Consider the following 23881-nt stretch of genomic DNA (forward strand, 5'->3'; position numbering starts at 1 on the left):
CCACAGCTGTGAAGAGTAGAAGTTATCACTGTTGTAGAAGAAGTTGTACTATTATAATAAAGATGAGTCCTGTATCAGAGCGCCCTTAAATCATTTAGTTTTAGTATTTAGTCCATAGTAGCAATCTGGTTGCTGTTAACATAATATGCTACTATGGAGAAAATTATGTCACGACAACTTGATTTACAGATTGATAGCTTGATATGGATTTACCTCCACTGTTACCTGATACCCTGTTTATAGAACCCCTTAACAGGAAGATGCAACTTTGAACGCACTAAAACACACTACTCATCTACTCGTATGATAAAGCAAACAATGAAGTGTTATGTGGCCTGTGCGTTTCTATTCCCGATGAAAGGTATCTAAGACTGGAAAAGGTGGACAGGTCCCTATCTGTAGACTTAGTAAAATGCATCTCGATAGTTCCGAGGAATCCTAAATGGCTCACACGAATAACTGTAGCTGCATGGTCTAATGGGAGGGGCTTAAAACTAGGCCACACCGCCGCCTGCTGGTATGAAAGACAAAATACCAACCTCCCATGTTAGGAGGCAGACAGAGGACAAAACCAGATCACAGAACCTTTATGTTCCATAATGATAATTCTGAAATATTAAACACTTAAAATATCACAAATACAGTAAGAGATTGCAGTGTCAGAAATATAGAGTAAAACTCCCATAGCTTGTACATCTCATATTTTTTTTGCATTCACACTTTAGGATTTTCCCCACATTCTATCCCATTACCTCTGTAATTTTCCTTTCCTCATCCCAAACTTGTTATTGTTATTAATTGTGTCTGACTCACAAAAGATAATATTTGATGCAGTGGAGTTGTGTTGGATATCATGACATTTTACAGCTGTTTTAAGCTGATCTCCATATAACCAGAGAATGTTTATGTCCTAAAGTATTAAATGTGAAATGGTCAAGACAATAACTCGAATGAATTGAGTGCAGGGTGTTTTGTTGACTATAAATACCAGCTTGCTTTCTTGTAGTGGAGCCAATTCACATCTCTGTCATAACATAACAGAAGCACTCTCTTGTCCCATGAACATGAGCTTTCTCCTTTCACAATGAGATCCAGTTCCCGTCGCTTCTAGAGGAGACGCCTTTACACTGTATTGTACCATATAAAAATCACATGCAAGAGCATCCAATTACCCATCATCATGGCACAAGACGACCCATCAACACAGATGTAAAATTAAGAAGCATAAAATGTTTTCACCAAAAATCAAAAGTTCAGTGACAAAATTTGTTGCTTCTCAAATACCATTTTATTGTCTCTATCCATGTTAGAATTACTATATTAATATTTTCATTACATATAAGTTCCTTCTGTATTGAAATATGCTATACAAAATTAATATAATCAAATCAGAGATGACATTAGTCAAGGTGACCAGTACAAAGGTCATCTGAAAAGCCAAAATCGTGGCCTACCTTGGGCTTAATAGTTGTCATATCAAGAGTTAGAAGTAAGAATAACTACAGTTCAGAGATGATGACAAAAGTTTGTGAAAGCAAAATAAACATGACAACATATCCAGTTCAAATACTATTTACAAAGTGAAAATCAAAGAAAGCATAACCTTATTTATAAGACAAATGAGTCGTGAAAAAAGTAGTTTTCATAATAACAGACCATCGCCTGACAATGACCAGTTACCAATCCTGATCTGGATATTGGTCAATCTGACAAACATCAAACTGTCTTTGCTTCCTCTCAACCTGTAAGTAATCAGACCTGAAGGTTTACAGTAGCACCCATTGGCTTATTGGTTAATCATCACTTAACAACAGTATTTTACCCCTATTGTGAACACAGGTTCAAGTGTAATACAGGTATTAACAATACCCATGAGAGAATGATCGTTCTGTGTTTGTTATACAGGCCAAAAACATGAGAAACTAGCCATTTGCGGCATGCAGTAGCACTTTTAGACATTTGCTTTACAGGGCACTGATAGTACCTTAATAGAGTCATCAGCTGGCTAATGCTTTGTTTTGCCTCACTCAGCATTAAAGGGAAAAATCAACAGACAACAATGGTTCCAGAAATACCATGCAGACCAAAAGATAAAAGTTAAGACAAAAACAAAAGAAAAACATTCTGTTGACCATGGCGGCCATTAATGCTGAGCCACTTACGGTGACATAACCCATATTGTAAGTGAGTGGAGTCCATTCATTTTCAGCTCAAATGATCTGAAGTCAAAATTTCTCAATAACTTAAAAAAAACAGTAATTTTTAACAACTTCCTGATGTGAAAATGAATCAAAACCAGCTGTATTAATAATGGTCAACGTTCAGTCTTGATTGGCATTAGTGGTGTAAGTCTTGATCAGAGCACGGAGCTGCTGTCACAGTAGTTACATTTTTATCATATAAAAAGACAAATCTAGAAAGATCTGATTCAGGTACATAAGTGAGATCTGTAATAACAACAACTACATACATTAGTTAACTTGATTTCGTCAGACCCAAAGAGAAAAAAAAACACTGTCAACAGCGATTTTTAACAGTATCATCTTATAGCATTTTAACTATATCAAGGCGAATACTTATTATCCGCAAAGAGGGGTCAGATATTTTGTCCACAAAATGGTCAATCGTTTCATTTTTCTGAAAACATCGAGTTTATAGACTCAAGACTGAGTGTAGTGATGCTGATCTTATAGCAATGATACTTCAAGGTAAACTCAAAAGTAGGAACTGTGGAAAGGTTTTTAAAAAGACAATGTGAGGAGATAACTCATACCTTATTGGTCAATGATATACAGCCTCAGCCTTTTCACTGGCTATGTGAGCTGCTGACTGAGCTGACTGATCGTATTCTTTTCGTAGATTGTAACATAATATTGTACCATTTTAAGACTAAACAAAGAAGTAGTGACTGAATACAGCTAATAGAGCTTTCAAGATGTTTCTAGGTGTTATTTGTACTTCTTTGTGTGTCTACGTCTGCAATACATTATACTATACATTTGGCAACACTGGCACAGCTAGGTAATATGTCAGTTCGTCTTGTACAGTTCTTCAGTGACAGCTGATACGTGCAAATATCATGTACAATATAAAAAAATATAATCAACAATAATCAAAAAAAAAAAAAAAAAAAAAAAAAAAAAGTCAGGTCCATTTCTGGTCCAGTCCAGCCAAAAGTCTCTGGAGCTGACCAGAGGTCTCCATTAAGAACAGTGGACCATATTCTTCTCAAAAGGCAGCAAAAATATGATACACACACACACACACACTCATATATTGCATATACACATGGTATGTTGTCTGTGCACATGACTACTTCCTCTTTCATTCACACGCTTTCATGATGTGCAATTTTCAACATGATAAAAAGAAAATTTAAAAAGCAAAACAAAATGATGGGGAGTTGTGAGTTCACAGCTGCAGCATGTGGAGTGGACAGTACTGACAGGCCGAGGGCCGTGGTGAACTTGAGCTCCAAGGGGGAGAGGTGCTCCATATTGAGAGAAGTCTGTCGCCATTAAGTCAGTACCACACAGACAAACACCACTTCTACCTGGATTACTTCACGAAAAAGAAAAAAAGGTTGTACCCCTTTGTCCATCATCCAACCTTTCCTGGGAACTATTGTTTTCTTCTCTTCTTCCCTCTCCACCCATATCTCCAGCTCCTCTATAAGTTGACTAGCTCATGTGCAACAAACTGTTTGAGTCTCTCCAGGTACTGCCCGTACAGCTCCACGTCATTGTGTCCAGCCCCCTCCACCCAGAGCGGCTCCACAGGGCGCTGACAGCGTTCATACAGCGCCAGGCCATGGGAGAAGTCGATGACCTCGTCCTCTGTACCATGGATCACCAGAACCGGTGACGTTACCTTGGATATCTTGTCGATGCTTTGAAGTGAGAAAATAAGGAAGAAAATAAGAAAAGAGGGAGTTAGGTAGGAAAGTCAAAATACAAACATGAAGAAACAGCAGAAGCGAGACTTGGGTTGAGTTATCATTATTTTTATCAACAAAAACACAAAATTAACAATAAATGCAGAAAAGGAACAGACCTGGTTTGCTGACTAACCACCAGAGGGAGCTATTGAGAATATTTTTAAGTGATGCAACTCATTAAGGATAAAAACACTGAATTTATTTTACACATCTAAATAAGTTCATGTTTGGGAGCTTTTGCATGTGTATTTTTGCTGATTCATTCATACAGTTGTTTTAATGCATGCATAAATATGAATTATAATAATTAATATCTGTATTGAGGCAATGTGCCTTTCAGGTGATGTCATCTGTCCACAGAGTGCACTCACTTTGGGAAGGCATCAAAGCAGTAGGTCTTCTTGGTGTCAGGGAAGGCCACTCTCATGCCAGAGGTGAGCGGGGAGTGGAGGATGACTGCAGCGCTCTCATAACGAGAGGCCAGGTCCACAGAGGGCACCGTGCCAATGCTCTGGCCATACACGATCACGCTCTCTGGCCGGATGCCATACCTGCCAGAAGGACACAGAATATCTGAATATCACGTGTTTGCTGATCATTGACAGGATGTTTACACTACTAGTAGCCACACATATTCGGGTAAATTGTGTGTGCTCTACCAGAGGCTGGCAGGTGTCCAGTCAGGCCTTTTTGTTAATTATAAAAGCAGCATCGCTGGCAAAATAGAAAAAGCAAATGTTTTATTTTTGGAATCCAAATTGAAGACATTTTTTTCTTAAAATGCTTTTCATAGAAAAAAAAAAAAAAAAAAGGGAAACTTATCGTAACCACAATTCTCCAGGTAAAGTGTGCTTTTCACCCGTCACACACCACCAATTAGTCTCCCATCGTTCTCTCATTTTCCCCACGTGCTGCTCCATAAGCAAACACGCACCTGTGTGCTAACGGAGACTTACTCATACTCTATTATCAGCTGAAACGTCATGCCACAGTGACTCTGTGATTATAGGCCCTCCTAAATCAAGCTCACAAAGATGTGACACAGCCATGGTCCAGTGGCTTTCTGCTGCTTTTCACAGCAGTTAAACAGAGACGACCACCACTGAATCTTGTGATTAAGAAGGGAAGAGGGGTAATGAGAAGTAAACAAACAGAAAGAGAGCAAAAGAGACACCAATACTGGATTGAGGGAGAAACAGAAAGAGAGAAGGGAAAAATGGAAGAGAAGAACATTCCACAACTGATTATGGAGAACGTGACCCACTCCAGCAAGCAGTCAGCTGACGACCTGAAACCTAGACTGAGCACACTGCATCAGTTTGTCTACCGCTGCACTGCTGGATAGGGCATAGTGAACAGCCACAACCAGCCTGACAAAATCCATACTCTACTCTATTATTAAAATTAGGAACACTAACATTACAGGCTTAACATTACAGCCTCCACAATTGCAGTCTTATAATACACAGTGATGAACAATACATGAACACCAAACTCTGACACCACTCTACATTGCTGTAATGGATTATCATAATCAAGTACTCCACAGACACACTCACACAAATTTAACAACCTTTGCAAAGGGACAATCTGCCTACTGCTACAAAGGGCAGTAGACTTAAGTTCAGGCCCATCCACTTCAGACAGAACATGGAAATGTACACACACACACACACACACACACACACACACACACACAGTCTGGTTTGTAGACAGTCCTTGGCAGGAATATAGGATCTGTTTACTGTTGGTGTGTCAGCTGGCCTTAACCGAGTATAAATAGGGGTGAAAATACCGGCACGGCATGGGGAAGTGACTGCAGACTGTTGGGTGCTGCACCATCAACTCTCAAAGTTGGCTGACTATAATATACACAATTCATGGACTGAATGTCAATCTTAATGATAAAACATAACGTAGCTATTTAAGGGAGATGAATGGCAGTGAGGAGGAGACCAAAAAAAGTTTGTTTTTTTCCCACAAACTATAAAGTACAATAATGACACTGCCCTTTCTGATGTGGCCCATTAAGAACTATCAGCATCTAAAAAATATGCTGAAAAAAAGCTTTTACCACTTGCAAGTAAATGCCACCATGCTTTTATGCACATTCCACATACCATATTCAGTGCAATCTTAATGATTTATCATCAAAATAAAAAGCCTAGTCGTTAATGTAGACTCTACTTTGGTCCAGTCCTTGCTGAAAAGCTGCTGAGAGGAAGCTCTTTAACCCAACAATGACCATTGCATGATGATTAGCTTTCAAGTTAAATTTCTACTTTTACCTGGTTCAGTGTGAATTTGACAAAAATGATAATGGAAAGAAAAAAAGTGATCACTAAACCTTGGTGTGCCAAATGGATCAGTTAAGTGAGGCAACAAAAGATGTAAAGCAATCTGAGATGACGCCACTGTTCACGATTAACTTCTCCAAGAACAGATGAAAACAAAGTGCTTGGTACAAAGGGGCTGTTTGATTGCTTACTTCCTTTACTTATAACTACTGATCAGGAATTCTGAAAGAAAGTCAAAGATTTGAGCTCTGTTGTCACCACTGTTTACTGTTATGAATAGTTTTATCTCCTCCTTTTTCCTTATCTCTGTTTTTGCTTTTCTAGGTTCTTCACCATATCAGGTCACTACAGCCTTGCCAGCCATAGGACAGTTAAACACTAATAACATGGATTTCACAACAATATAAAACTTATGTAATATCAATATAGAGGGTGAATTGAAACTATTTGACGTCTTAGTCATCAGGTCGAGGGTTATTGGATGTTGAATGCAAGAATTGTCCCAAAAAAGTACAAGTGGGAGTGTTTTGCTTGAGGACAAGCATATAAACATTATGAAAAATGCAAGGCTTGAAGCTGTGACCTTCCGCTTGCAAGGTCACTGTAACTGCTATCCCACCCTGCTATCTTGGCAGTGTTAGATGGACTGCTGTGGTTTTTCCTCACACGTTCAGAAAAGGCTGTGCATAGAGGAGGACAATCGAAGTGCAGATCTGCAGCTGCACTCTTATTAAAACGGCACTATGACAGGCTTTGACCAGCCCAGCTCCACACAAGACACAACCCCCCTGGACCGGCTATCACTAGTCTACAACTTACTCCATTGCTTTTCAGCTTGAATAGACCTCAATAAGCCATAGCCAGCAATGCTCCATGGTTACACCCCTCCCCCAAACCTTCATCAATTTAGACTCCTGACACAAATCCAATCTTTTATGCACAACATCCTCCCTCATCCCCCTATTCTTTCTCTCGCTCCCTCTTGACTGCCCACCTCTTGCTCCCTGCAGACCAAAAATATTGTCATCTCATAGCAGTCAGTATGACTAATAGATATTTTAGAATATCCTGAACATATGTACAGGCATGTTTAACAGCTTAGAGTACCATCTGCGCTACAGCACGGGGATCCTTCACTGAAGTCCTCCAATGCACCTTTAACTCATTTCCTTCCATTGAATACTTGCCTTTTCAGACACGTTTTGAAAGTAGACGATAAGATCTGTTTGCTTCTCAATGTTCACACACTTAAAAAGACAATAAGAGTGAATTAAATATTAGTATGAGAGGACAGCACGTATATAACCAGCAGGTACAATGTTTCTGTCATTCTGTGCAGTCAGTAAGATGAATAATCGCACTCCACCCAACTGACTGAACAGACAGCAGTCTTTGTCTACAGGCTTCATCAGGCCAACTGGCACTGGTATTTCAAGTAAGAAAAGGTAAATAATCAAAGACATGGGTGACCGCCTCCCTGCGTGTTCAGGCCTGTGAGAATTTCTCCCCACTACTGAACATCTGAGAAGACGGACAGCATTTTGATTCAGATCAATCAGATGATTGACCAGTTTTTTTCCGCCATTTGTTTTTATTGGGCAAACTATGGGAAGGCCTCAGTCTAAAAGCTCATTCGAAATTGGTTGCCAGGCTACCACTCAATATTAGACTAGCAGGATTGACTGCTGGCCCGCCTCCATCTCAGAGGGAAAAGAAAATGATACAGTGCCATTGTGCGCACACACACACACACACACACACACACACACACACACACACACACACACACACACACAGCTAACGGCTTTCATCAGCTTGGTCACTCTTTAGTCAGTCAATAAACTACTTTTTTCTCATGCTTGATTACTTCTAATGTGGTGCCACAAATAGTAGACCTGACACATTGTCCTATTAGTATGTGTAATACCTTGTATGATAATGGAGGTTGTGTGCGAGTGTGTAAGCCTGCTGACTCATACAACAAATTAATCATCTGACCCACTCCCTGCTCAGGTGAAGGGAGTGCCTCATCCTCAATAGCTGAACAACAGCACACAGGACCAGTGTGTGTTGGTGTGCCTGGCTACGCAGTTGTGATTATACTGTTGCCCATTATATGACTGGAGCACAGCGAAAGCAGCCTGCACAAGTTTGTCAAGAGTCAGGAGAAGGTGAAATTGCTGACTTCTGAATCATAAAAGGAAAAAGGCTGGATGACACAAAACAAAAACATAAGCAGAAGTCAAGGATCTGATATGCGTCAAAATGTCAAATGATCAAAAAAATATAAATAAAAAATACACTGACACAGTACAATAAGCAGAGAGAATGAGAGAGATATGAGAGCCACTCTCTTCTTCAGGCTGTGCGTCTGATCTAACATGAGAGACATGCACGAGGGATGTAGGCAGCCGACTAATGTGAGGCCGTGCAGAGAGGACTTTTGATGTGATAAACACAATCTAGTTGATTCATCTTCAGCAGGGTCAAAAGGCTGGGTTGTACCCTCTTTCTATCACACAGGCAGTCATTTATGAATCTGCCACACTCCTCAAACCACCAGAAACAGACCACCGAGTTGAAAAGGTAGAAAATATATGATAATATATAATACTAGGGGCCTTATTTGCTCCAAACCTTGAAGATTCTACACTCAAATGTTATGTACATTCAAAAGTGAAAAAGCATGCAAGGCCAAGAATATTCATTAGATTTCCGTGACATTTTCTGTTAATAAATCATTGTTAACTTGTAAATTTGTGCCCATGTATGAGCACTGAAGTCCCATGTTTTAATTATTAAACATCCTTAAAAACTGTCATTTCATTCTCTTTGCTTAAGGAAAAAAGCTGTAGCACCGGATCAATGTGAACCTGAAGTGCTTGTTGAGCTGAAATAATATCAGGTTGAGGTTCAGGTTTTGGAGGCAGTGTCACCAATCAAAAATGTTTGGTGCGTGGAGCATAAGCAGTTAGTGCTGACAATTCTGACAGCTGGACCATTTCCATAATATATACTGTGACTGGAGAGACAGCAGAGCTCTCACAGACAGAGACAGTGAGACACTGACATGGCGATAAAACAAGCTAGATACTTTTGTCAGTGATCGAGGGAACCCAACCGCAAACTCTAAATTGACGCTGCTCATTTGGTTAAGCCAATGTAAGTATGCAAATGGTCTCTGGGAACTAACCTATGTTTTTTTTTTTTTAAACGTCCTGTACAGGGTGAGTAAGTGTCTTGTGCACGATAAAGGTGGGGATGGGTAATGTTAAGAATTTAACAGTACTACTACTTTTATCGATACCACTTATCATAAGAAAAAAACAAAACAAATGAAGAACAGAATTAACATTGCTTATTTTCTCATAGGATTGCTTGACAACTGAACAAAGAACGTGCCCATAACAATCAGATGGCTATTAGTTACTTTTCATCATTAACCCATGTTTGTCTAATTTAATTTACTGTGTGTGGCTCCAGGCTGCAGCAGACAGAACACACATGGCACAACGACAGATGAACTACAAGCTAGTCAGTCGAAAACTTTAAACTGTACATTTTTCTGTCTGTGTGTAACAGACTTTCACTGGATGTTTCCAGAGATCGGCCGTGTTTCCGCTCTTACATGCAAAAGACTGAGACACACTTAAAAGCTCTCTTTGCCATTGACACTGAGAGCAGGGTCTGTGTCTCTGTGCTCTGGCGTATGACACAAAGCTGCCCCCCCTCACACACAGACAGATACTCTGGTCTTTAAAAATTTAGCCCCGGGGCCTGTTTAATACCCGGTTTCGGTACCCATTCCTAGATAAAGATATCCACACTCACATTATTACATAATTTTGCAGTCTTTCTTTAACCTTGTGAGAGCCTGTCAGTCCAATTCCTTTTGAGTATAGTTTTTTTTAGTGTTCATAAAGTCCGAAATGTATGGATTTCTTTAAAACGTATAATATAAGACAAGCCTCAATCTTATCTTACACATACAAATGAGATCACCTTATGCCATTATTCCCAGAGACACTGTGGCATGAGTATAATAGTGATCCTCAAAAGAAATGTCACGAGAAGATGGTTTTCAGACTTGCAACTTGGCTTTTTAGTGAGTTATAATGTGCAATGAATTAGCCTTGCTAAGACTTTATTACCAGTGTGTAAGTGACAAATCAGGCAAGCACCGTTGACATGACATTGTGGGTTTTCTCAGATATTATGAAGTGACATGATGATAAAACCAACCAAAAATGAATACAGTTCAATGTCCTTCATCTCTTCTCTGTGGCATAAAGTATCCAAGTGTGACATTCACACTTCTCCCCATTACAAAGAAACTGACTTCAGTGAGAAGAACATCAAACACAAACAAAACCCTAAAACTTCCAATCCTTGCTCCTAAATGGCTGTGTGAGAGAGGCCTAATGCTTAATTACACCTGTGTGTATGCATAATAAACCACTGCACAGAAAGAGCAGCAAGCACTCAGACATGTAAGCATGTTCAACTCGTCTTCTTGCGAGAGCCGGAGGGAACTCAGTCAAACTGTGCTGTGTGATTGTTAACCATGGGACTACAGGGCACAGGACATACAGCATGCAACCTAGTTGGGGGTTCTTGAATATGATGTTAGTTCCCTGTTCCTGTAAGCCTCTTATTTGATTTTGAAGATGTTTCTTCGCTCATTAACCTACAAAAACATATGATATAGTGTCTGAGATTGATGTAGGGTCAATACCTGCTCTGTCCTATTTTAAGAACAGCTGATTAACATCATGTATAGAAACAATTGGCTTTTTACAGCTATTACATCCCTGGAGTCTCGAGTAATACCAGAAGGCAAATAGCAAACCCATTAGATCAAAGTGCAAAAGTGTAGTTGGCCTTGGCAAATTAGGTAGTGCCATTATTGACATGGTCTATCATCTTAGTGCTGTCATTGGAGGACAAATTTAGCTTGATCACATGCAGGATGCTCTGTGCATCACACCGTGATGAAATTCATCATTAATACAAAAAAAAAAAAAAAAAATTAATAAAAAGGAATCCTTTTTAGACATCTGCATACCACTACAGTTATAGTATGAATTACTCCACTCAAATAACTCCACTAGTGGAATAGTGGAAACTAGATCATTGAGAGTTATTGGTAAAATAATAAATAACATCCTGCATCTCAACCGACAGTGAATATAGAGCCCAGGCCACACAGTGTGTAGAAGACAGAGAGGGAAGATGGGTCACACCACACCAATTTATGTCTAAACTATATAACTGAGCTTACATAAGAGTAGTCACGTCCTGCCCCAGACACAAATCACCAGGCCTAATTTGATAAAGCGTCTGCTCAGCTCTGTTCAGATTAAGTGAAATCTCAAAGCTAATTTCTGCACTAGTGGTCACCGCAATGTGTGGGAAGAGGAGATTCCTTGATTCATCAAGAAAGACAGTAAGCGGGAAAAGAAGAATAAAAACACAAGAGCACAACAACACAGCAGCTGTTAATACTACTTTCCCTTTCAAGTAGTCTGGTTGTGTATAGAAAGAAAAAAAGAAATGAATGTGTTTCAGACTGCCCAGAAGGCATTTCTTTCTCATACTTTTGTTTCTTTTACTTTCCATCACATTCGACATTGTAACTAAAGCTGTACAACTGACGATTAAACTTTGTGTGACATTCCTGGAAATGAAGCATGCTGAATTAAAAACACCAGTGACAGAAAGGTTTCAACATTAAAGTAAAGGACTATATTTGATTCCGTATGCGCACACACTGTCGGGCTTCCAGAAAAGCAGGTTCTTCTTCACAGAAGTGGCCCATTTCCTGCATGCAGAACCTTTATGATCAAGGGTTTCCTGTTTAACTTGCCAGCTTCCTTATTTAAAAAAGGTCCTTATTTACAAAAAACACTCAGTATAGTCTATGAAGTGGTACATGGGGTAAAATGTAAAAGAAGTGCTGACAGAGATCCACAGCAATAGTCAGTAGCTAAGAAACATTAACATTTGGTTGCCAGTGACTTTACCAGTGAAATCCATCAGCAAACACCTTCATTTACCACAGAAAGAACATACACCCACATCAGCATTGACACAAGAGGAGCACTCAACACTAGTAGCCAAGTTTTCCTCTTTGTGGTTAATTTAAGCTGCTTTGGCCCTTTTCTTCCGGCCTTTTTCCCAAGCAAACGTTCCCCCTCTCCTCTCTTAGCCATTTGTTTGTCTTCCAGCAGGAAGTATACAGAAACAACCTACTGGCCTACTGGATGAACTTATCCCTCCCCCATCCATTTAACCCAATGCATAGAAACACACATATTCAAACACAGATAAAAACTTTACAATTCTCCTCCACATCCAGTTCTTGATCAGAGTAGGTGTGTGGCAGTTTGGCAATAGCATCTGCCTTGAATGCATGTGTACTGGGTTGCAACTAACAGTTTCTCATTACCGATTAATCTGTCAACCACTTCCTCTACAGAAGGTCCATCACAATTTCCCCAAACCCAAGGATTCCTCTTCAAATTCTGTGCCCTATCAACAGTCCAAACCCAAGTGATATTTTATCTGATATATGAAATATTTGAGAACTTGAAGCCAGCAAATGTTTGCTTGAGAAATGACTCAAACAAATAATCAAAATAGTTCCCAAATGACTTCCTCTTGCTCGACTAATCAGTTACTCCACTAATTGTTTCAGCTCTATATACAGTACATCTATGTACTGAATGTTTGTGGGACCCCAATACAGAGGCTTTCTTGCTGATCCAGCCCCAAAAGATATGGAGTATTAAGTATACGGTGTTACAAAAGGAGGAGATGACGAGAGTGTGGAAGACAATAAGCAGAGGTTCTTAAACACAGATGGGAGGAAGGGAAGGACATGGGGTTAGAGAGACTGACTGGTGAACATTGCTTATATGTAGAAAGGCCTTTTCCGGGGGAAGGGACTGAAGCTGAGAAAATGTATATAGAAATCAGGATTACAAAATTAAGAAAATTTGTTTTCCCAGGAGTTTATTGGTAAATCTATTTTTTCAATTCCAATAAATTAATCCTTCATTGTTTCATTATCATTACAAAGCTATGATTTAGATTAATGCAGATATCATTGACAAGAAGCACTGAATAAGTATGTTTTATCAACTGGAAATTCAAAGATAATGATAAGTATACATTCTAATACACAGATATTGCCAATCAGTAGAAGTCGAATGTACAAGTAAACTGACAATCAGTCTATTCAAAGGCTGCAAAGCAAAAAGATGCAGCAGAGCACCCACTCACACCTACATATGGCTGGCCAGTATAATCATAGAAACCAAGCTCTTTATTATCGCCTACAAGAACATCGTGTCATCCCTACTAAACTTCCATTCCTCGTCATCTCCACTCGTGGTTTTATCACGTAAACCACCCAGCTCCCTCTGTAGACTCTTCACATATTCTTAATCACTCTTAACTCTTTTTGCTATGCTTTTATGTCCCTGGGATTATCCCTATCAGTCTACATCAGCCTGGTTTCCTCTCATTCTATTTTAAATCTGCTTTAATTTCAATGATCTCCATTTAATTTAGCACCTTGTGAAACTTCCACTTAGCTGCAGACATTCATAGCACGAGAAAACCAAAGAAAGGTGGTTGTTGTTGTTGTTATTCACATCATCTCCCGCTACTAATGCAAAACTGTCAATGAAAATTACATGAACAGAGTTGCTATTTACATGGCTTTTTTTCTCACTGTTTACACAGTTGATGGCTTAATTTGTGACTTGCAATATGTAGAGGAAAATAACAAGAACTATTTAGGATAGAACTATCATCATTCACTGAATAGGAACTTTCCACCTACTTTCTTGTGTTGTGCTACTTCCTTTTCCCTTTAAGCCCTGGGTTATGACACCATTTCCTGCATGCAAGTCAAAACCATGCAATGCTTGCCAAGCCTCATCTACATCCCCATTTAGGTTTATTTTATTCTGAAGTATAGATACTGTCACTCATTAGCATGTTTTGAGTGCTTTGCACATAGGATGCGTCTCCATTCCTATATAAAATAAATTATATGGTCTGAATGCTATTCAGTTACTCTAGTATTACTGCATTCATCAATACCAATCGATAACTCCATCCTCCCTCTCGTGTGCAGGTGCTCCCCCACCCCATCTTCCCCTCCATCCATCATCATCTCTCCTTACCTTGACCGGAGTGCCTGCCAGGCAGCGTCTACATCAGCATACAGGTTCTTCTCCGAGGGTTTCCCAGAACTGGCCCCATAACCCGAGTAGTCATATGAGAAGACATTGCAGTTGATCCGTGAACCCAGGCCAATGTAGAAGCTGCTCATCTGGCCCAAGTCCACTGCGTTTCCATGAGAGAATAATAGCGTGTAACGAGCGCTGGGTGAGCAGCGGACAAACATGCAGGCAATGCGGTTCCCTCTTGAGGTGCGTGTCATGAAACACTCGATGGCGTCCTTCTCCCGGGCCGAATACTGCCAGTCAGCGCGCTCGGAGAGGTGCAGCGTCCATCGGCTGCCACTCTCATCACACATGAGGCTGTAGGTGGGCTCTGGGGGCAGGAAGGCCAGCTTAGAGGCAATCTTACTAGGGCACGGTGGACAGCAGAACAGGCAGCATAGCTCGCTGAAGGATAAGTGATTCATCCTCAAAACACTGTGACAGGGAGAGTGAGAATGGTTAAAATAGAAACACAAACATGTCATCAGTAGATTAAATGCAAGAATTGCCTTTGAGAACTAAGAATGAGAGAGAAAACGGATAAAATCTCTGAATTGGGACTGGAACACCAATTTGTCACTGCATCCCCTGCAGAGTGATCACAAGGAAAACACCACAAGAGCAAATTCGTGACATACAGCTGTTGAATGATGTTCTCCTCAAGAATATAAACACTTGTCTTTGTAGCAAAGCAGGGAGTTTCCAGGACTTGGGGCTGAACTCAGGCTACTGTCATTTTTTAAAATATACTATCAATTCCCTCTTCAGTGCACATGGCTAAGACAGAGTCAGTGACCCTGATTGAGTGTTTGTTGTCTGTCTGCCTGAAGGCTCCACAACCACTCAGACAGTATCGACATAGAAGGCTTTTTTGTTTCACCCTGCAGCTTGACCCTCACCTGAGGCTACTTCTTGGATATGACATATCTTGGACATGCTGGTGCCTCCATTCTTAGACCCTTAGATTCTGTTTCCCCATCAGCCCTGAGGTAATTACTCGTTATAGCTACAACACTCATCACTGCATCCTCTATGATACGCTCTGTCCATCTTCCCTCAATGACAGACACAATAAGCATTGGTGTCTCTACATATATATATAAAGCCCTGGTTGGAAAATTACCATCATACATCACATCTATGTTGATTTGGGACCCTGGTCCACATTTCACTTGCTCCAATGATTGGCTTGTTCTTTTGGTACCTCGTGCTAAGACTGACCTTGGAAGGACTGCTTTTAATATAAGTGCATGGTAACTATTTTAACTATATTTGTATTTTACATGTTGGAATCTCAGCATCATTGTAAATGAGGGACATCCTCAATGATTTCTGTGAGAATCTTAAATAAAAAGGATATATGTATGAAGATATAATAATGATATTAATATTTCAGGTGATTTTGAATTGCATTAGCCAGCAATGGAGATGTCAGCAAAGCTTGTTTTGGTGACACTGAAGCTGGTTCGTCAAGATAACAAAATGTTGTCCAAGAATGTCCAGTAAGTTTCTGAAGTCATTTTTCAAATGAATCTTTGTGGGAACTACATAGGCCTTTTTGCATAGGGAGAAATGGATCATACAGTCAGGTTATGACCATGTTTGGTGAATTGTATTTCCAGTGAAGGTACTAGAACAGCATTACACCCTGCCATTACAGCTTTGCAATTACATCTTTGAGGCTATGTGAATATGAATGTGTCAGTGTGATACTAAGCATTTTTTTCTCCAATCTAACTGACAAAACTCCTAAAGCTCTGTCAAGTTTTGTGAGTAATCCTAATTTCAATTCCTGCCATACATTTTTGATTAGTTTAAGGTCTGGACTCTCATGGCAACTCCATGACATTACCATTGTTTGAAACCATCACTGTGCAGGTCTGGCTTAATGTTAGGAGCTGGGGTCCAGCAGGAAAGTAAACCTATAGCAGCTATAGATTTGCCATAGGCATCTTGGTGACCTCCACTGCCAGCATTCTTCTGCATGCTTTGTTTTCTAAACTGCCCTTAGCAGTTTTCATTCCTTCACAATTGTTCATTCTTTACTCTGAGGGATATTCAAGGTCTTGGAAGAGTTTCTTGTCTATCATTCTCCTGTTATATATTTTTCCAACAACCTTGTTTATTTGAAATGGTACTTTGTCTACACTATATAGTTTAAGAAGAAAACTGGCTGACCTAAAAATAACTTGTGCCAACTTGATTGCTCACAGGTGACTTCAATTTATCTTAATTACTTGTTCCATTCATATGAGCAATCGGCTGTATCAGAGATGATTTAGGGTGAGTACTTTTTTTTTTTATAGCCGCTGGTAATCTATAAATGCTACTTGTGCAAGATGCTGTGACATGCCAAAGGAGCACGCAGAGGCAAAAATACATAATGGACGCTATTTGCTTCCCATATTCCCCCAAAATAGTCCATAATCCCCCAGCCATGCAGACAGAATGGAGCCCAGCAGGGATTTGCTGTAAAATGGTGGTGAAGGCAGCAATGTGTTGAGCGAGATTACAGTGGTTCTAGGCTGGTTTGTGAAGGTTTCATTTCCAGAGGCTTGACACAATTTATTGCCAAGTGTGGTGGGCCAATTAGCCTGCAACACTTCACATGCAAGTCTGCGTATGTTTCTCATTACAACTGAACGTAGAAATGATCACATTACCTGGACGGCGGGTGGACCCTAGTTTTGTTTCTTTCTATTTTGAGGTGACAGTGTTTGCCAACGTCGCCGTAGTCAGGTGTTATCTTCGCACCAAGCCAACTAACTTATCTTCTTCTCGACGCCAGGTGATTGACAAGACTATCCTGGGCCAGATTATCCTCTGTTCCGTGTCCTGTTTGATGGCGATGTCACTTTGAGTGTGGATATCCCTCTTGGCACCACAGCTGTGAGTTACTATTAGCTAGCCGCTTTTCGTCCTCCGGTCCAGACAGCCTCCCCAAACTGTCGTTTCTTCTTCCTCCGCTCGGCTTTCTCAACATATGGTCCTGAATGATAACGAGGCCGATTCATTCAAAAGGTTTCAAGTCTACACAGCTCAAGAGCGACATGAGCATAGTCAGTAAAGGTTAAAAAAAAAAAAACGAAATTCTTGTCACACGTCCGTAGTAGTTCGTCTGGCAGATCACAGCAGTATTACTTGCCTTCCAAACATCAGCGCTGTGAATATCACTCTGCTTGTTATCTTGGCTTGTAAGGAGAGGCGGTGACCGACAGCTTCAGGGACCAATAGCAAATCGTTGGGTGAAATAAATTCACCAATGGCAGAACGTGTTGATATTTAAGGGCGTGCCTTGTTGACGCCGCATAGTGGTGACCTATGTGTTGATTGACGTGTACGAGAACCAGTAGGAGATTACTATTCCGAGGCACAGTCCAATCAGTGTCGACGGAGGTAATTCTAGTAAGTGACGTCATTAACCTGTAACTATTTTGAAGCGTGTTTACAAATGTAATAAGAGAGTTTGGATTTTTTTTTCTATTTTTACTCCAATAAACATCTATTTGTCTTGATTCATTTTAATCACCCTTTTTTCTTCTTTTTTTTTTTTTTAAAGAAAAAGTGTATGGTTCATGTTTTGACCTCAATGACGTTTCATGACGTGTTCGTAGTTCTTCCGGGTTAGTGCGAGGTCTGGCATGGCTGTTGGATTTGTAAATCTACATAGCATGTGTAACTAAAAACTGGTAGCTAAGATGAGTTCTCAGAAAGGTAATGTGTCTCGGTCGCGAGGTCAGAAGCATCAAAACATCACCGCCTACAAAAACGACAAGTACGGAGCGACAGCACAAGTGAAGGTGTGTGAACATTTAAGACTTTTTGTTCGAGCAGTGGGACTTTTCGACTTCTGTCATCAGTATTGTCAATGATAATGCATTTCCTATGACAAAGCCATGTCTGTTTATGTGATCTTAATTGTAGAAGGCAAAATCGAAGATCCATGATGGGCTCTGTCAACACTGTAAGGATGTACTTGACTGGAAAGTCAAGTACAACAAGTACAAGTCACTAACACAGCCCCGAAAATGGTGAGTGCACTTCACACATATATTTAATGTAGGAAAGTATCTGTATCACTTCAAAAACTGCTCCTGACTGCCCACACATCTGAGCTGATCTCACCTCTTACAGCAGATAAGCAAGTAACAGTTTGTAATTGACACAGCAAGAAAATCAACATACATTGTAATTAAACTTATCAGCTAGTGAATTGGTGTGTTCATGGATCAGCCACAGCACTAACAAGACACAGGTTCACAACAGTGGATATTAGCCCCTTTTTCCCTTTTCCTATCATTATAAAATGATCACACAGAGGGATTTGGCCTTTGGTCAGGCTACATAAGAATTGTTTGAGCACCCAGAAGCTGTGGCACAGAGCCAGACTTTAATTAAAAAGAGCCAGTTGAAATTCAAACCAGACTGACTGGGTGAATTTGTCCGTCACATACATACTTGTAGCAAACCAGGTGGCAACTTAAATTCTCAGGAAAACTTTTCTGCAGATGTCCAAATATGTCCTGCTCACATGGCAAACCTCAACTTTAGAAAGTCTGGTGTATATTTGGCTCCAGTGTGAAAATTGATGACATTTGTGTGTTTATGTTTTTGTCTTTCAGTGTCAAATGCTCTCAAAAGACTGTGAAGGATGCATATCACATCATTTGTAAGCCCTGTTCTCTTCAGCTAGAGATCTGCTGTAAGTGTGGGAAGAAAGAGGACATCATTATTCCGTGAGTGCCCCTGTATTATTCGAGTGTGTGTGTGTGTGTGTGTGTGTGTGTGTGTGTGTGTGTGTGTGTGTGCGTGTGTGTGTGTTTGTGTCTTTGTTTGTGTTTGCACATTATTGATTATGAAGGCATTTTGTGTTCTCAGCTTACATAAATTATCAACTTTTCTGCTGACTGTTGAGGAAATCAATCTGTCTAATGTAACTAGTTCTATGTATTCCATACCCACATTGCCATAAGTGACTCATAATGAAGCCCTCCATATCACGTGTCCTCACACTGTATATGAATTAAATCACTGTAAGGAATTTGGTCTGTGTGTTCTTCATCTGGAGGCAGGATAGAATTACATTTTATTTGTAAAGTTTGTATTTTTCATCAAGCATATGCATTAAATTCTACCACAAGACTGCCATCTTGTGGACAATGAGATACATTACAACTGTTTCTTGAAAATTACTCATCAGTTAATTCCCAGGTATCATTGTATTTACTTATTTGGTTACATTATGACTTTCAAAACAAAGCTTGGGAGATTTTTCCCTTTGCTCCTGTTACACTACAAGTAAACATGACAGCACTGCCTCATTGTGATTTTATGTTGCTGTGTAGGGTAAACTCACATCCGGACAACAAGGAACCAGAGGAAGATGGTAAACAAAAAAAGAGAGGATGTGGACGACAGAAGAAAGACATGGACAGTGATTATGATGATGATGATGATGATGATGACTTTGGTGACCTTGAAGATGAGGATGATGAAGACTTTGACAGTGACTCAGGTCCAAAGAAAACACAGAACAAATCTGCTGCACTCCCAGATGTGTCCCAAGTTAATCTTGAAGACTAAAAACAGTGAGAGGGTTTTTGTTGTACCAAGGACTTCATCATGGACTTTTCTTTTTTTTTTAACTTCTATACCAAACAAGTTTTCTAATCAGTGTACAGTATGAAGTCTGTGATGTGACCACACTCAAATTAACCGATGCAAATAAACTAATGTTGCTGCTTTGAGGTTGTATTAATGTCAACATCGAGGTAGTTGAGTAGACTTAAGCTCCCAGATGATTCAGAAAGAGTTTACATGGTTGTACTTTAAACAACTCTTTTCAGAACATTTCAACCAAGCAATAAAAACAAGTAAGATAATAAAATGAGATTTACAAAGTAGCTAAAACAAAATAAATACATAAGATGAAAACAATACAAATAGACAAATATGCAGTACAGTGATAAGTTGTTATGGAAATAATAGTGCATCAGAGAAACCAATTAATCGATAGATTGGATTGATTTGAAAGTGCCTAGTGTTGATGGTCTGTTTGTGTGTAGCAGAGTAATCAATAGCAGCTTCGCCCTGTTTGGTTCCTGCTTCTTAAAGATCTAAGAGCCATGCAAGGTTTATATTCTTCACGTAGATCAGAAATGTATTTTGTGCCCCATATTGCGAGTGATTTATAAGACAGCAGGAGTAATAGTCCACCCTGCTGGAGATGAGTGCATGTATGAACTTCCCTAAATCTTGACTAGACATGAGACCTCTAACAAAGATGACCTTTTCCCCATTTGCACTTTTCTGCCTTGTAACAGCCCGGTTATTTCTCCACAGTGCTTTCTGGTTTGCAGAGATGGTTTTTACCTTTTTAGGTCCAATGGCTAACATTAGAGTTCAGCATTGTACATCCAAAATTGTCAAGGAGCGAACCAACAGAATATGTTTGACTTCCTGACACAAACACAGCTTCTATAAAAAGACATTGTATGTTCAATTTCAACGGAAACTGGCAGGAGAAACCAGCATATCAGGAATATTAGGAATGGTCAGAAAGGCCTACTCCCTGTCCAGTGTGTGCCCTTTATTGTGTGTGGACTACAGAATTCTTTTGTAGTTTTGTCTTTGGGATCATCAATGTGAATGTTTAAATCTCCAGTTATCACAAGATAGTCAAAATCTGTAGTGATAAAAACATAGAGCCTAATACAATAGCCCTGCAATAAATTTTACTTTCGTTTTTGTTGAAACTCTTTTAGAGAGGTGCAGTTTGTGGTGCTGATGAATTGGATTGAGCAACACTTCGAGATGTTTGTAATATTTACACACACCATCAGCACACCATCTATCAAAATGAGGGTAGACTTAAGATCAACTCCCATTATGTTCAAAAAATTTCCGCACACCATCTGTAACCTAAGATGGATGTTCATTGCTGTGCAGCTGAGAGATTTTTCTGTAGGGGGGAGAGAGCAGTATAATCCTAAATCTCTCACCAAACCTTTGTGGGAGAAAAAGATCTTTGAATTGTGCAAATTCTTATTTTTCCTAATTATTTTAGCTGCCTTTTACGCTTCCTCACTTTGTTACTGGATAACATGTAGTTACATGGAAATAGTGCAGTCATACTAATCTAAAATTAGTGTATGTTGTCATTTGTCATGTGGGGTCAATATATTGGCAATGATGTGGCAATATGTCACGTTGTAGTTCCTCATTGGGTGATCGGAAACAGTGCTGACTGTATTTGCTATAATAAGTAAGAGTTGAAGTAATTTCATTCAAATAATAAACTCATACTCAGTCACCAGTTTACTAGGTACACTTAGCTAATACAGTCTAATACAACAGCCCTGCAATAAAGTTTACCTTCATCAGGGTTGTAAGGTGTAATGTTTGTTGTGGTGCTACTGAATTGTGTCATTTAATAGCCACACCTTATGTATTGCTTAGCATCATGTGCTGGTGTTATTGTCTGCAATAATTAGCACCAACTGGCAGTCAGGGTTCATCTTCATTATAGGTGTGGAAACATATGAACCGCATAAACATTAATCTGAATGTGACAAAATTAAATGAGAAATTTTGATGGTTTTTCATTTGCATTTTCTGTGATTAGTGGTTAACACACATAAACTACTCTGTTTCCAGGTATATCTCTGTGTTTAAAAAATGTATTTGTTAGCTTTAAAAAAGAAGGAATGTTTGGGACATTAAGGGAAGAGAACATTCATTTGTGGTTGTGAAGGTAATTCAGCTTCCACATTACTTTTTTAGGGCTCCTTTACACTGTAAATCGACTGATTGTTATCACACTATTACCATGCTATCACTGATATGCTCTGCCAAACTGTTACGTTAAGATGTTTTGTTCCATTACTACCCAGTTATCAAAATTAAACCTCAATATGAGCAAAAAATATTCTCGCTGCTCCATTACCTGGATATTATCTCTTTATTTACCCTCAATATTGCCTTGTTATTGGTAATAACCACTTCATCATTCCCTTGTTGTTAAAAAGAAGTGATCTAAAGTGACACCATGATAACCTATGCAAAACATGTAAACTGCAATGACAAAGAGGAGCAAGTAACCACCCAACGTATGCAATGGGGGTATGACTGGCATCATAAGATTGCTGAAATTTATAGTAGTGTTTGCAATATAATAATAATTGTGTGCTGTCACGCTTGAAAGATGGATGGTATTTGCACAGTTATCTATATCAAAGCAATAAGTCCCAAGAGTGTGTGATTTACAGTGATTTTAGAACAGCTAAGGGTAAGGTGTTGGGTACGACGTGGAGACTTCGCTCTCTCTCTGCAGCCCACTACCCAAAATGCAGTTTGATCATTTAAAGGAACAAATGTTGATGCCAACAGGAATTTTTTCTTTCTTCTTTTTTCTTTTTTTCCTTCACTATAGAACTCATAGGTCCACTCGAACCTCTGAACCAGACAGACACCAGTGTGACCAGGACAGGGACCCTCACCGAATCACTCCTGAGCTCTCATCCTCTATAGTACGCCTATAAGCCTGAGATTTACAAAAAGCATAGTTTAATGTTAAGAAACTATACATCATCATATGTTATTGTCATACCAACTGAAGTATTGTTTATCAAGATGACAACAACCAATATTTATGATGATGAGTGAAGAAAACAATAAGTTGTTAGTGGACAGAGACAGTGTTTTATTGGACACTGGCTGTTTAAATTTTTCCAGACATACGTTATTGGACATAAATAATTGGAAAAAATATAGTACACATCATGCATGTTGTAAATTGTCTGGTTTCCACTTGGTGGTTTGTTTGTTAGCTAGACATGCTTAGCAAGATAGCTATTAACATTGCTCACAGGCTGATCTGTAGCCACCAGCCAGCTAGCACTCCTGCTAAGGTAGCTCACTAGGTACGCAATTCGACTTTTACATTTCAGAGTGAATAATGCAGACTTTAAAAAGTAACCCCGTTATTGCCATGAAGCTGCTTTATTTCTCTGTAGTTTGTACATCTAAAAGAAATCGTATGAATTGGATGAATTTTTAGGAGTTTCTTCTGAATTGGCAAGTTAGGATCTACTTTTAGCCTTAAGAATACCCAGGACATCAACCCTCATTCTTTGACTTTAAAAAACTACTGATATGGATTTCATTTCACAACAAAAAATTGTTTTGCACCATAATGTTTGTCATGAATATTTCCTTGTCATTACATTAACTAACGACGTAATTAACATTACGTTCAAAAAATTGCTGCACACCATCTGTAACCTAACATGGATGTTCATTGCTGTGCAGCTGAGAGATTTTTCTGTAGGGGGGAGAGAGCAGTATAATCCTAAATCTCTCACCAAACCTTTGTGGGAGAAAAAGATCTTTGAATTGCGCAAATTCTTATT

General features: G+C 39.4%; 2 protein-coding genes across 2 annotated transcripts; one reads left to right on the forward strand and one right to left on the reverse strand.

The window, feature by feature from the left end:
- Positions 1-1265: 1265 nt before the first annotated feature.
- abhd17b (abhydrolase domain containing 17B, depalmitoylase) lies at positions 1266-17327 on the reverse strand. The gene is made up of 4 exons (XM_023418136.2): positions 17135-17327; positions 14430-14906; positions 4309-4488; positions 1266-3889 (listed from the first exon to the last, which is right to left on the reverse strand). Exons 2-4 carry the CDS (start codon positions 14894-14896, stop codon positions 3670-3672), a joined length of 867 nt encoding a protein of 288 aa, XP_023273904.1. The 5' UTR covers positions 14897-14906; positions 17135-17327; the 3' UTR covers positions 1266-3669.
- A 749-nt stretch (positions 17328-18076) lies between these two features.
- Positions 18077-20215, forward strand: cunh9orf85 (chromosome unknown C9orf85 homolog). Its single transcript, XM_023418204.2, has 4 exons — positions 18077-18271; positions 18396-18502; positions 19094-19207; positions 19817-20215. The coding sequence occupies exons 1-4, from the start codon at positions 18170-18172 to the stop codon at positions 20052-20054; spliced, it is 561 nt and encodes a 186-aa protein (XP_023273972.1). The 5' UTR covers positions 18077-18169; the 3' UTR covers positions 20055-20215.
- The last annotated feature ends 3666 nt before the right edge of the window (positions 20216-23881 follow it).

The sequence above is a fragment of the Seriola lalandi genome, unplaced genomic scaffold (assembly GCF_002814215.2).
Source record: "Seriola lalandi dorsalis isolate HSWRI2012SDOR001 ecotype SW California unplaced genomic scaffold, Sedor1 jcf7180002054581, whole genome shotgun sequence".
Lineage (NCBI taxonomy): Eukaryota > Metazoa > Chordata > Actinopteri > Carangiformes > Carangidae > Seriola > Seriola lalandi.

Bases quoted from the DNA above. Each gene is read 5' to 3' on its own strand.
- abhd17b (XM_023418136.2), bottom strand. From the start codon at position 14,896: ATGAATCACTTATCCTTCAGCGAGCTATGCTGCCTGTTCTGCTGTCCA. The intron at 4,489-14,429 runs GTAAGGAGAGAT...TCCTTCTGGCAG, and splicing joins TGGCAGGCACTCCGGTCAAG to GTATGGCATCCGGCCAGAGA. The intron at 3,890-4,308 runs GTGAGTGCACTC...CTCACTTCAAAG, and splicing joins TGCTTTGATGCCTTCCCAAA to CATCGACAAGATATCCAAGG.
- cunh9orf85 (XM_023418204.2), top strand. From the start codon at position 18,170: ATGAGTTCTCAGAAAGGTAATGTGTCTCGGTCGCGAGGTCAGAAGCAT. The intron at 18,272-18,395 runs GTGTGTGAACAT...TCTTAATTGTAG, and splicing joins GAGCGACAGCACAAGTGAAG to AAGGCAAAATCGAAGATCCA. The intron at 19,208-19,816 runs GTGAGTGCCCCT...GTTGCTGTGTAG, and splicing joins AAAGAGGACATCATTATTCC to GGTAAACTCACATCCGGACA.